This window comes from Corvus brachyrhynchos, unplaced genomic scaffold, assembly GCF_000691975.1.
Source record: "Corvus brachyrhynchos isolate BGI_N302 unplaced genomic scaffold, ASM69197v1 scaffold50, whole genome shotgun sequence".
Lineage (NCBI taxonomy): Eukaryota > Metazoa > Chordata > Aves > Passeriformes > Corvidae > Corvus > Corvus brachyrhynchos.
Window position 1 is genome coordinate 1,291,332 of NW_008235964.1, and position 11,484 is coordinate 1,302,815.

The 11,484-nt window shown below is 38.3% G+C and overlaps 1 protein-coding gene across 1 annotated transcript in view; it reads left to right on the forward strand.

Annotated features, from left to right (window-relative positions):
* The window catches only part of PCLO (piccolo presynaptic cytomatrix protein), a 321,975-nt gene that overhangs the window by 199,600 nt on the left and 110,891 nt on the right, over positions 1 to 11,484 (forward strand). The window contains exon 10 of the mRNA XM_017727961.1: positions 356 to 437. Within this exon, the coding sequence (XP_017583450.1) occupies positions 356 to 437 (82 nt within the window). The remainder of the gene's footprint in view (positions 1 to 355; positions 438 to 11,484) is intronic.

An 11,484-nucleotide genomic window follows, 5' to 3' on the forward strand; every position in this document is an offset into this window, starting at 1 on the left:
AAAAATAGAGGAATTATGTTTCATTTCATTCTTATCTTAATCATTGCTTGAATAGAGGGTTAAGGTTAAAAGAAACTACAGAAGAGAGGGAGCACCTTCTAGTCATTAGGAAAAATCAGAACTAAAGCTATGTTCAGAATTAATCTGGAGTTATGGAAGCAAATATTCATTACCCCGCAGAAGGAATTTGCAGTTTGACCAATGTCTTCAAACTTGGGGAATTTTTTGAATTATGAAGTTGTGATATTTCCCTGGATGAAATAAGTTTGTTAGCTTGTTTCTGTTTCAACTGTCTGAAATTATTGACACAATAGTTGGTTTATCTTTTTATGACATGCATATTTGTGTTCCTTAGATAAATGGGAAGCCCCTGCAATACATTTTTCCTCATACAAGGCTCAAACTACTGAGAGACCCAAAGGACCACACAGTCTCAGGTAAAAAACTCTCTACCAGACATGATAATTAATTTGATTAGCATGAATTATACAAAAATTTTCCAGTATTAAAAATAGTTCCTGTGTCTATGCAGCAGGAAATTCAGTGGTCATTTTAAATCTTGCTCATTGGCTATAACAGAAAGCAGCAGTGCATAAAAAAGGTCACGACATCTGTTCAAGATATATAAGCTATACTGACGTTAAAAAGAGAGGAAAGTCTGTTGTGTTATCCATATGAACAGTCTGTTTTGCTGTTGCCTTTTATGTAACTCTATATTCTCTGCATGAGTTCTTATAAAATAAGCTTGTGTAGGTGTTCAGCATGTACAGAAATGAGGATTTTATTCTTTCTGTCCTGGAACTCTACCCCCCCACAGAGGGGGTTAGCAGAACAATCAGATCCCATTTTTCTGTGATATCTTCATATGGAGACATTTATCACAGGACTTCAGATTTATTCTCTTTTTCCCTAACACTGACACAAATGTTCATGTAAGTCAGAGTCTGCTTGCCAAGGAGATGAAAGTGGCAGAGGTGATATTCATTCACCTCCCAGGCTGAGAGCTGGAACACTGTGTGATATTTTCGTGTATCAAACTGTAAAAGGCTGCCAGTTACAGCACCTGGCACAGGTAAGAACTGTCTGTCTGAGCTTTTGGAATTGCACTCTTTCTAACATCTAATATTGATATGGAACTCAAAGTTATTTTAATACACTGGTTTTGTTCTTTCAGAGGTAGATGCTTTCAGCAGTTTTGTCGTGAAACCATCAGACTTTCTTTTAACTTGCTTAAGAAATTCTAACAGTGTGTGTCAAATTCTGTTTCTGCACAGAAGTAATTACCAACTGCCAACCCTGGTGTTCCCTCAAGCATTAAGTAGAAAGTGGCATGAACTTACTTAAATTGCTAAATACTGTTTTCACAGGGTTTCTGGCAGTAAAGTCTTGATAATTTCCATCCTCGGTATCCACCTCATATTTAGGGTGTTAAATGAATGTTCTGTATGTATTATGAGGTATTTTCTTGTTAGTCAGTGTAACACCCACTGATGATTTCAGGCTGCAGAAAGACCCCTCCACCCACACAGCACAGTCTGAAAGAAGCTGCCAGCTCTGCTATGTGTCAGCCTGTGCTGCTCCAGGCCCTCCCTGTCCACAGGAACTCCTTGGCATCCTTGTAGCGATCTTTGCCCTGCAGGCTGATGAGTAATGCTGTGATCCAAGCTGCTCTCTTACTCAAAAATAAGTGGAATTGTAACCACACAACTGTAAAGCTCATGATTTAGTGTTCCTATGTAAAGTTACTTACCCTCACACAGTGGGAAATGCCTATTCCAAACTCTCAACTACCTCTCATGCTGGCAATCACAGCTACACATTGTGTATCAGGGAAAACGCCTTGTGAGCAGTGATGGGCAAAATACATCTCATTTACTAATGCCCTGCACAAATGAGGTCACACAGGATCAAAAATTTACTCAGGGTCCTGCTAAGGTTATGTAGCCCACACTGGGATTGCTCACTGCTATAGCTATATAATACTGTGCTTAAATTCTCATTGCAGAAAGCAAGCTTGGCTCTGTCTACAAACCGCAGTCATACTTTTGATACATGCTTGGAGACCTGCACAGACATATTTCTGTATGATGTACGCATAGATTTCTCTACAAATACTTACAGGCTTAAATGCAAATTTTACAGAAAAGAGCCAAAGGTAGAATAGGGTAGCCCTGAAACAGAATTGGTTGTAGTTTTCATTCCTTATACATCTTTGAAGTACCATAACTCCTTGACTATGTACCTCCCTTCCTTCCCTTCTCTCATGTGTCTGAATGATTTAAATACATGAAAACTCTCTTCAAATGTGCAGTGCTTTATGCTTAGCCTTCAGCTTTCCAAATGACCTCTCCCAGAGATACACACATGGCTTTAAAAAAATTAATTTTGATTTAACATTATCTGCAAACTAATAGTAAGCATCTATGTTAATTAACCAGACAATAACTATTAACCAGGGGAAGACATAGAAGTCTATTATGCAGCAAAAGTTACTTTAAATTTTGGTAAATTAAGCAATAAATACTTTTATACCATCACAGCTATCTCACTACAAGAGTTTTGGATAGTCATCAAGATTCCATGTTTGATTGCTTCATTGTCTGGTTTCTTTCTCGTTGTTTTTATTTCTTCCCTTTGTCTCTTTCTGCTCTCCCTTTCTCTCTGCCCTTCTTTCTTATGGAAAGTACCAAAATGAGGTGTTGACTCATTTTTTTGGCCTTTATACTTGTTGCATAAACACAGGAAAAGCGTATGTTAAAAACCACAACCATCAGTAAAGCTCACGTGGGGAGTCAGATCTTTCCAAGAGAACAGACAGTCACTGTTAAAATCCTTTCAGTAGCATCTTCAGCTGAACTTTTGTGTTGCTGGATTCTTATAAACCAGCTGGCCTGTGGTCCTGGGTGACCACAACAGCATATGCACCATCTACTGTCTCCTATTTCCTCACAGTGTGTACAAAACATCCTCTGTCTTGGCTGTGCACAAAAGCCTCTCCTATGTGATCATTTCTGCACATGCAAGAGTTTCTTCTGATGTTTTAAATTACCTATGTGCAGTTTAGTGAGTTCTGCAGCAGGAGATGCCTGGGAAGGTGCCTGAGACTGACAGGTTCTCCTCTCAGGGAATGAATGAACACATCTTCAGAATACAATTAGTGTATCTGATCTGGAGTGTGCACAGCAAGAGTTACGTAGGGAACTGTCCCAAACTGTACACAATTCCCACTTGGAGAATTCCTGTAACTGTTGATCGGCTGCTTTGCTGGGAAACTGGCCAGTGCTTCAGCCCATTATCTCAACTCACTGGAGTTCTTGGGCCAGCCTGGCATTTAATGATTCGGTGTGCTGGGTCAGCCCAGATAACCAAATCTACCACAGCAGCTGTTACTGTAGGACAAACTTGAATTTCATCCTAATAGCACCATTATAATTTGAATTCCGCAGGTCTCATGACAATCTTACCACAGTAGAAATTACTGCCTGTTATGAATCCAAAAATTGTCACACTCTAAATATCAATAATAAGAGTAGTCCCAAATATTTTAAAATTCAGACTTCTTCACTACGTATTATGTGCACATGCATTTGCTTTATTTGCTTTCCTGGTTAATGAAAGCTGACTCTGAGGTACAGATGCCTTTGATGCCTCTTACATAACCTGGCATAATTTTGCACACAGAAGCATATAATGTGAATTTTGGCATGTGAATGAGGTGTTTAAGGATTAAGGAACAGAGCCAGAATTGTGATGGCAAGAGAATAACAGTGTTGAATGAAAAATAAATGTATACTTGCTCACTGGCCTCTCTCTTGAAGGTTCTTGTTTCTTTATCATACACCATAATCTAGAGGACACAGATCTACTTTTCAAGATACGCAGTGTCCCCTCCTCAGACAATGCTGGGAGGTGTGAAGAAATTTCCAAGAATTTACTCTTCAAGGACTTATTAATAATTTGGAAAAAAAAAAAAAAAAAAAAAAAGAATTGGCATCATGGTTATGCTGAGGTTCCAAAGCAATGACAGCAGCGATCAGTGAATGATAATACAGCAGTGTTTAACACTCCAGAAACTCATTGTTTTCACTGAGAGTTCCTTGTTCCTTTTGGATCCTTTAGCAGAGCAGCATAAGTGCTGTTTTATACTGCCAGAATTTTCTCTTCTGTTTTTTATCACATCATTGTTATATTTGAAAAAGTGAATTGAGGATATGGCTATTGAAGGTAATGAAAGCACTGGCAATACCTTTGGAAATGTTGCAAAGATAACTTTCATTGTGTTATTCCTGATCAGGGAGCTGTTTAGACACTCGGGGGGGAAATCCAACAAGGCAGACACATCTTAGTACGTCTGTAGGTACAATGAGTGAACTTAGTCAAAGGTAATTTTTACTCCTTTACCTCACATAGGCTGAGTCAGAAGTAATTTTTCCTTTTTGAAAGGAGGCGTGTACTGTGTTTCCAGGAAAAAAAAAAAGTACCTTTGAGCAGCCAGACTGTCCGTGAACATCCTCTTCAATTCTGGTGGAAAAAAAAAAATAAAAAAGAAAAAAAGAAAGAGGCAGAGAAACAATTCAGAAAAATCTGCAAACTGTGTAGTAGAGTAAAGAAATGAATTAGATGGTGGGCAGAAGACTGCATCCCTAATCTCCACATCAGCAGTGATGTCAGTGAAACTGCAAGGAGAATGACAGGGTAGCTGTAATGCTGTACACACGTCAGACATGCCTCATGCTCTCCGTAAGGATTGCTAGTTCCTGCAAACAACACTACACTTCTGCAGTGTGCCAGCTCATGCACAGATAGAGAGAGGAAGGGAATTCAGAGAGTTTTCCTGTGAAGACCTCACTGCTATAGTTAGTCTCTAAATAAACAACCCTATATATTTAGGATTATTTCACCTGCAAGTTCAGCAAAATTAGTTCTTACAGCAAAATACTAAAGTGCAATGAATATGTGATTACTATTCAATTAAAACCATGTTAAATATAGTCACAGCCTGTGTTCAATGTGAGAAGTCAGAGAGTGAGAACTGGAATCCACCTCCTGTCCTCATATTCTTAGAGGATTACTTATCCTACTTCTTTCATTTAATGTTGTGAAGAACTGAGATAATACTTTGCACAAAAAAGCAATACCCTCCTCTAGCATTCCCTTGTCACTGGGGAAGGACTTAATCCCTAATTAATGGCCTTCATTCCCTCAAACACTCACTCCTTAGCAGAGACATGGCACAGAAGTTGAAACCCATAAACAGAAAGGGACTGAGCTGTTACAGTCAGGCTACATCAGAGATTTTCCTGGGAAGTCACACAGTAGTAAATGAGGATAGGACTGGAAATAAAAGGAAAGAGAGATGCCTGGTTTTGTCTTAACATCAATTTTAGAAAGAACTCAGTACCACTGAACTTTCTAAATCAAACAAAAAACCAAACAAATTCTTTTGTGTGTTAGAAACACTTTGTAGAGATACAGACCATATATTCCATATTTATGTTTCTTGTCTCCAAATTATTTTAATTTGGAAACCACTAGTGTGTGTATTTAAAATATTTTCCATGAAATCTTTTTGGCAACTCAGTTGTTTATGCATTTTTCAGTATATGAACATTTGTTGAAGATGTTGAGTGGAGGTAATTGAGAGAGGGCAATATGTCTGCTGGCTATAAAGGTGCAATTTGCTTTCATAGCTGTCATGCAGAAAAGGCTGCAGAAACAGATCACTGCAATGCTGAATGTTAGAGTTCAGTCAGGCCCCCGGATTTCCATGGAGGTTCAGCTGTCAGTCAGTGGCATCTATCGAGCCACTGGTGTCTATCAGTAAACACAGATGAAACTCAGTGCCTGCAAGGGATTTTATAGATTTAAAGCTACAGTCTACCACAGATGACAGCACAGGTTCTGATGTGACAGGTCATCCAAAAAGAAGAGACCTTTATCTTATTTTCAAGTAGGTGTAATAAATGCTTCAAGATGCTAACTCATAAAACACTTTATAATCCTTCAGGATGATAATCAGTGAATCAGATCATCAGCATGAAACAGATTTGCAGCTGATATAAATCAGTTCTGTGCTATTAAAACAACTGCAATATATCTGAATTTCATCAGCTCATGATTTGACTTCATGTGTGTTTTATGCCTTAATTACCAATGGCCAAGAAATGCAACAGCTGTACAATCATGTTTCTAGGAAACAACTTCATTTAAGCTAATTTTTTTAGAAGCACCAAAACAATTCTCCTGAGGACAATCTTGAAAATATTGTATCTGTATAGACAACCAGCCTCTGATATGGATCATCATATTATGTATTCCCGAGAATTGCATAAGAATAACAATGCACATAAAAATTTAGGCTGGATTTTATTATATACATTATTTTTCCTGCTGTTTTTCAAGTTCCTGTGTTAACTTGGTTTTGTTTGCTTTTTCATGTTTCCTTTATCTCTGTTCTCCAGACTTTAGAGATTGCTTTATCACAACTACAATGTCTAAATATATAGCTTGCATTTCTTCATGGTAGTTTTAACTCTGACCAGTCCAAGAGAAGTCATTGATGTTTTTTTCTGTGTTTGAGCCTTCTGTTCCATACAGACAATGGAACAGGGTGTAAAATTGTTCCAGCAGATAGGGGCCTACCAGCACCCAGCATATGTCTGGTCTAGATAAGGCTGGAGGAGGAATGACGAGATAATGTCTAGTAAATGAACGCAGGAGAAAGGTATGTTCTGTCTCCATTCACAGCCAAATAGTATTGAAAGGCTTCATATTGTTTGATTTGATGGATATGTTCTCATTGCTATAACATGGTACATTGGCACATCACAAAATCTTTTGTACCTAATGTCTCAGTTTAATGCTTTCTCCGTGTGCATTCTCTACTATTGGACCTCCCTGCCCAAAAAAAGATCACCTTTGTGCTTCCTTGCCATAATTCGCCATTCTGGTTTTGTTCTGGTTTGGGGGATTTTTTATATTATTAAAAAGTGATGAAAAACATATTTGGACAAGTCTGTGCATTGGCTCCTGGATCTGAAACACAACACATAATCTCTATTTTGAGATTTAAGCATATCTCCCATTTCAAACTACTCAGAGATAGGTGTTGTAGCCCTGCATTTAAGCCCATTTCATTTTTTCCCATTTTACTTCTGTATAGTTTCAACTTCAAAGCACACAATATTCCAAGGTGTTAAAATGACCATGGGTTTACAGAAATAGTGAGTTTCAGCTACCATCTTGAAGGGTATACTTTTAGGCTCTTAGAAATTGAAACCAGTAGCATTTTTTTAATATCTTTCTTAAAAGTTTGGTCACCTAAAAGTCTATTAAATATTCATAGAGCTCTATTTCTAACTGTGACAAAAGCAAGATTGCTGCTGACACTCATACTTACAGTTTCCTAGGCCAATTCACACAAACACGTGTGATTACTGAAAATCTGTTGTACATTCTAGTTGCTTCTTTTCTGTCCTTGCTCATATAATTCGACAGACAAATGGTTTCATACTTTCAAATATAAGCCCAGAGGAAATATTTGCTTGAGTTAACACATGAACAATGTTTGCACAGAGCTTCTGGGTCACATGGCAGCATTCTCCTGCATGTGTTGAAGTTGTTGCTGCTGCATAGGACCTATATGATGACTAAACATAATCAATCCTTGCCTTTGCTGCTGGAATGCTATTTACTTTCATGAGCAAAAACACCCCTGGAAAATTAATTTTCACTTTTGTGTAAAATCAGGACCACCAACACCAGCAAAAGCCTGCTGGGCCTTGAGTTGTTCAGTTTTCCTCTGCTCTTTTTTTCTTTCTTTCCTTTAACCTTTACCTTATGTAAGGGTTATCAGCGTTTATTTGGAAGGGCAAGTCTAGTAATTGCTTTGATGCTGAAATAGTTCCAGGAAGTCTAGGCTGTTCATACTCTAATGGCTATAATGGAGCTGCTCAGCAAAGCAGTGAAAAGATGGTAAGAATCCGTGATCTTCCCTGTGACCTGAGAGCAACAGCAACAGATTGGCAACAGTCTGATCTTTATTATCTCCATAAGGGAAAAAAAAGACTAAACTGTAATTGCAGAGCTCAGGTTATAGCCAGCATATTCCAGCAAAGTAAATTACAGTCTTTCTGCTTGTTGCTACTGTGACACAATGAAGTATAAAAGGAGATAGGATTTCATAGTGTCTGAGACACATCAAGCTACAGAAGTTCAGAATAAATAAATCTAAAGGAACAGAAAGTACCTCATGGTGGAAATAAGGAGAAAAGAGTGACGAATTTTGAAAACACATTTACAGTGATGCTTGCCAGGTCACCAGTGACAGAATTTAGTAGTGTCAGGTTGTTGGTTACTGATCATATGTAATTTTTATATGTGTATATATGTGTAAAATATATATGTATATGTATACATATAATGAATATACTTCACTGAAACAGGGTGTGGTGTGTAGAAGGGTATGAAATGACAAGTGAAATGTCCCTTTGAAAGTCACAGAGTTGGTTAATTGCTAAAAATCAGAAAAGACCATTCAATATTTTTCCTTCAAGTATGGATTTCTCACAAAAATAACTCTGCAGTTATTAAGCACTTGAAATCTTTGCTAGAATAGAATAGAATAGAATGCAATACAAAATACAGTATTTCAGACAGAAGGTACCTACAAAAATCTTACAGTCCAGCTACTGACCAATTCAGGGTGGAACAAAAATAAAAGCATGCAGTTGAAGGCACAGTTCAAAAGCCTCTTAAACCCTGACAGGCTTTGACCACCTTTCAAGGAAGCCTGTTCCAGTCCTTGACCACCTTCTCAGTCTAAACCTCCCCTGGTACAGCTTTGAATTATTCCCACAAGTTCTATTACTGGATACCAGGGAAAGAATGCAGCAGTTCCCTCGCCACTTTCCTGCCTCGGGAAGCTGTAGAGAGCAGTGAGGTTGCCTCTCACAGCCTTTTCTCCAAACCTGACAAACCCAAAGTCCTCAGACACTCCTCACAGGACATTCCTTCCAGCCCTTTCACCAGCATTGTTGCCCTCCTTTGGACACATTCAAGGACCTTGACAATCCTTCTCAAATCGTGGGGCCCAGACCTGTACATGGTACTCAAGGTGAGGCTGCTCCAATGCTGAACACAGCAGGACAATCACCTTGTTTGACTGGCTGGTGATGCTGCATTTGATGCCACCCAGGACAGGGTTTGTCCCCTTAGCTGACACTGCTGACTCACATCAAACTGCTGCTGACCAGCACCCCCAGATCCCTCTCTGATTTACAGACATTGCTCTACCTACTTTTACTTGTGCCCAGTGTCATAGGTACAGGATCCAGCATCTCCACCTGTTAAATTTCATCCATTAATCATAGCCCAATGATCCAATCTACCCGGATTCCTCTGAAAGGCCTTTTGTTAATCAAGAGAGCCAACAGCACTTCCCAGTTTTTGTCATGTGCAAATGTGCTAATGGTGCATTCAACTCCTGCATCCAGACTTTTGACACACATTGAACAAACCTGGCCCTAGAACTGATCCCTGAGGAGTACTGCTGGTGTCCGGTCCCCAGCCAGATGTCATTCCATTCACTACAACCCTTTCAGCTCTGCCCTTCAGCCAGTTCTTCCCCAAGAACGGTGTGAACCCACTCATCCCACAGCTGGACAGCTCATCCATAAGGATGCTGTGAGAGCCAGCATCAAAAGGCATAGTAAAATCCAGAAAAACTGCATCCAGCACCTTCCTGTCAGCCACTGGGCAGGTGACCTAAAGCTTCAAAGTCTGATTGTTCATATGTTCAGCTGTATAAATCAGTGGCATACAAGCTAACTGTAGTGATTTAGTATCAATTTTTTTGTTAGTTTATCAAATTATAAAAGCAATTTAGTTGCATTATCAACCTTGTCAAAGTTTAGCATTATATTATTTATTATATCTTTTAATATATATATTTTGGTTTGGGGGGGGGTGAGGTTTTGGGGTTTTTTTTTTAGCTTAGCATGCTCCATCTTAAAGCTTTAGTTAAGACTAGATGGGAGAGTAGGATCACAGCCTTGGGAGATCAGTAAAAACAGTTTTAATTAATTACCAGTCTTCTCGCTTTGAAGCACCCTAAAAAGGATTGCATCTTAGATGTGTAAAATTCTCTTTGAAGAGATGTTTTCCTGAAGATATTTTCCATGGAAATCAATACCCATAATTCAGAAAGGTGCCCTCTCTTATTCAAATCACAGTGATTTGCTTTCTGGTGGTTAACTGGTCCTGTGTCTTGTAAAGAAAACAGTAGTTCATTAATCTGAAAACTTAATGAGAAAGATGAATGTCTGGTTATATCAAAATAGCCTGAGAGATGGAAATTAAGACTCAAAAATTGAAAAAAAAATCCAACAAAAACAAGGGGAAAAGAGATCTGAGAAAACATATGATGGGTATTTTTAAACTATCTGCATTCAAGGTTATAAACTGGGCAATGTCATTCCAAACAGAAGTAGTAAGCTCAATATTTTCAATAGATAAAGTATAAATAGGCTTGAAATTCCATCTTCACATGAGAAAATACAGCAAGACCCAAGCAATATTACTTTGTCAGCCAGAACAGAGCACTTAGAGCTCATTGGGTGAAAAGTAGCTCATTCATTCTGACTACCAGGAATGAATGTTCTGTAGTTAACCTTAATTTAAATTTAAATTGTGATTTAAATATTTTTCTAGTAGTGTTTTTCCAGCAAACACACATATACATGCACACACCAATTCCTGTGATTGTCCCTTAGCAAGCATACCTCTGCTTAATACATTATGTCAGTCATACATTTGGCTCTAAAACCTGCAAGCATAAAACTAAAAGCCCTTTCAAAGTGTCTAGGAATAAAATTCTTCATATATTAGCATGGAAAATATTTTATTAGCAGTAATATGGAAAAAAACCCTGCAAAAACTAAACAAATATGTCAGCCAAGGTTTTCTGTTCCCTAGCATAGGTATCCATGTGAATGCCTCTGAAATCAAGTGTAGGTTCATTTATGTGGCAAACTACTTCTCTGCCATTCTGTCACAAATAGGCTATGAGAGGTAGAGATTCTAGTACTGTGTATCATGATAAAACCCTGACTCCAAGGAGTTCCTCCCCTCTGATGAAAAGCAGCCAGTCCTACAGATATATTAAAAATTCCACGTGTTGACTGTGTGAGTTAAGAGTAAGATACTGTGTCCTTGTTTGTGTGTGCTGTATACTAAAAATAGTTTGTTGGATTTACTGAACTTAATAGTTCCCAGTTGTGAGCTTCAGATCTTTAAAAATATTAATGACTCTTTCCATACTGCTTGGTCAGAAGTTCTCTGTGCAGAGCAGCCCACGTGAATTTCTAAGTCCTCAGAATGGACTTATGTTTAAATGCTTTTATAGGTGTACACATTCACTTTATGCAATGAGGTACTTACTTTTTAAAAACTGTGTTTTCTAATTTTTTTAAAAGACATTTAGAC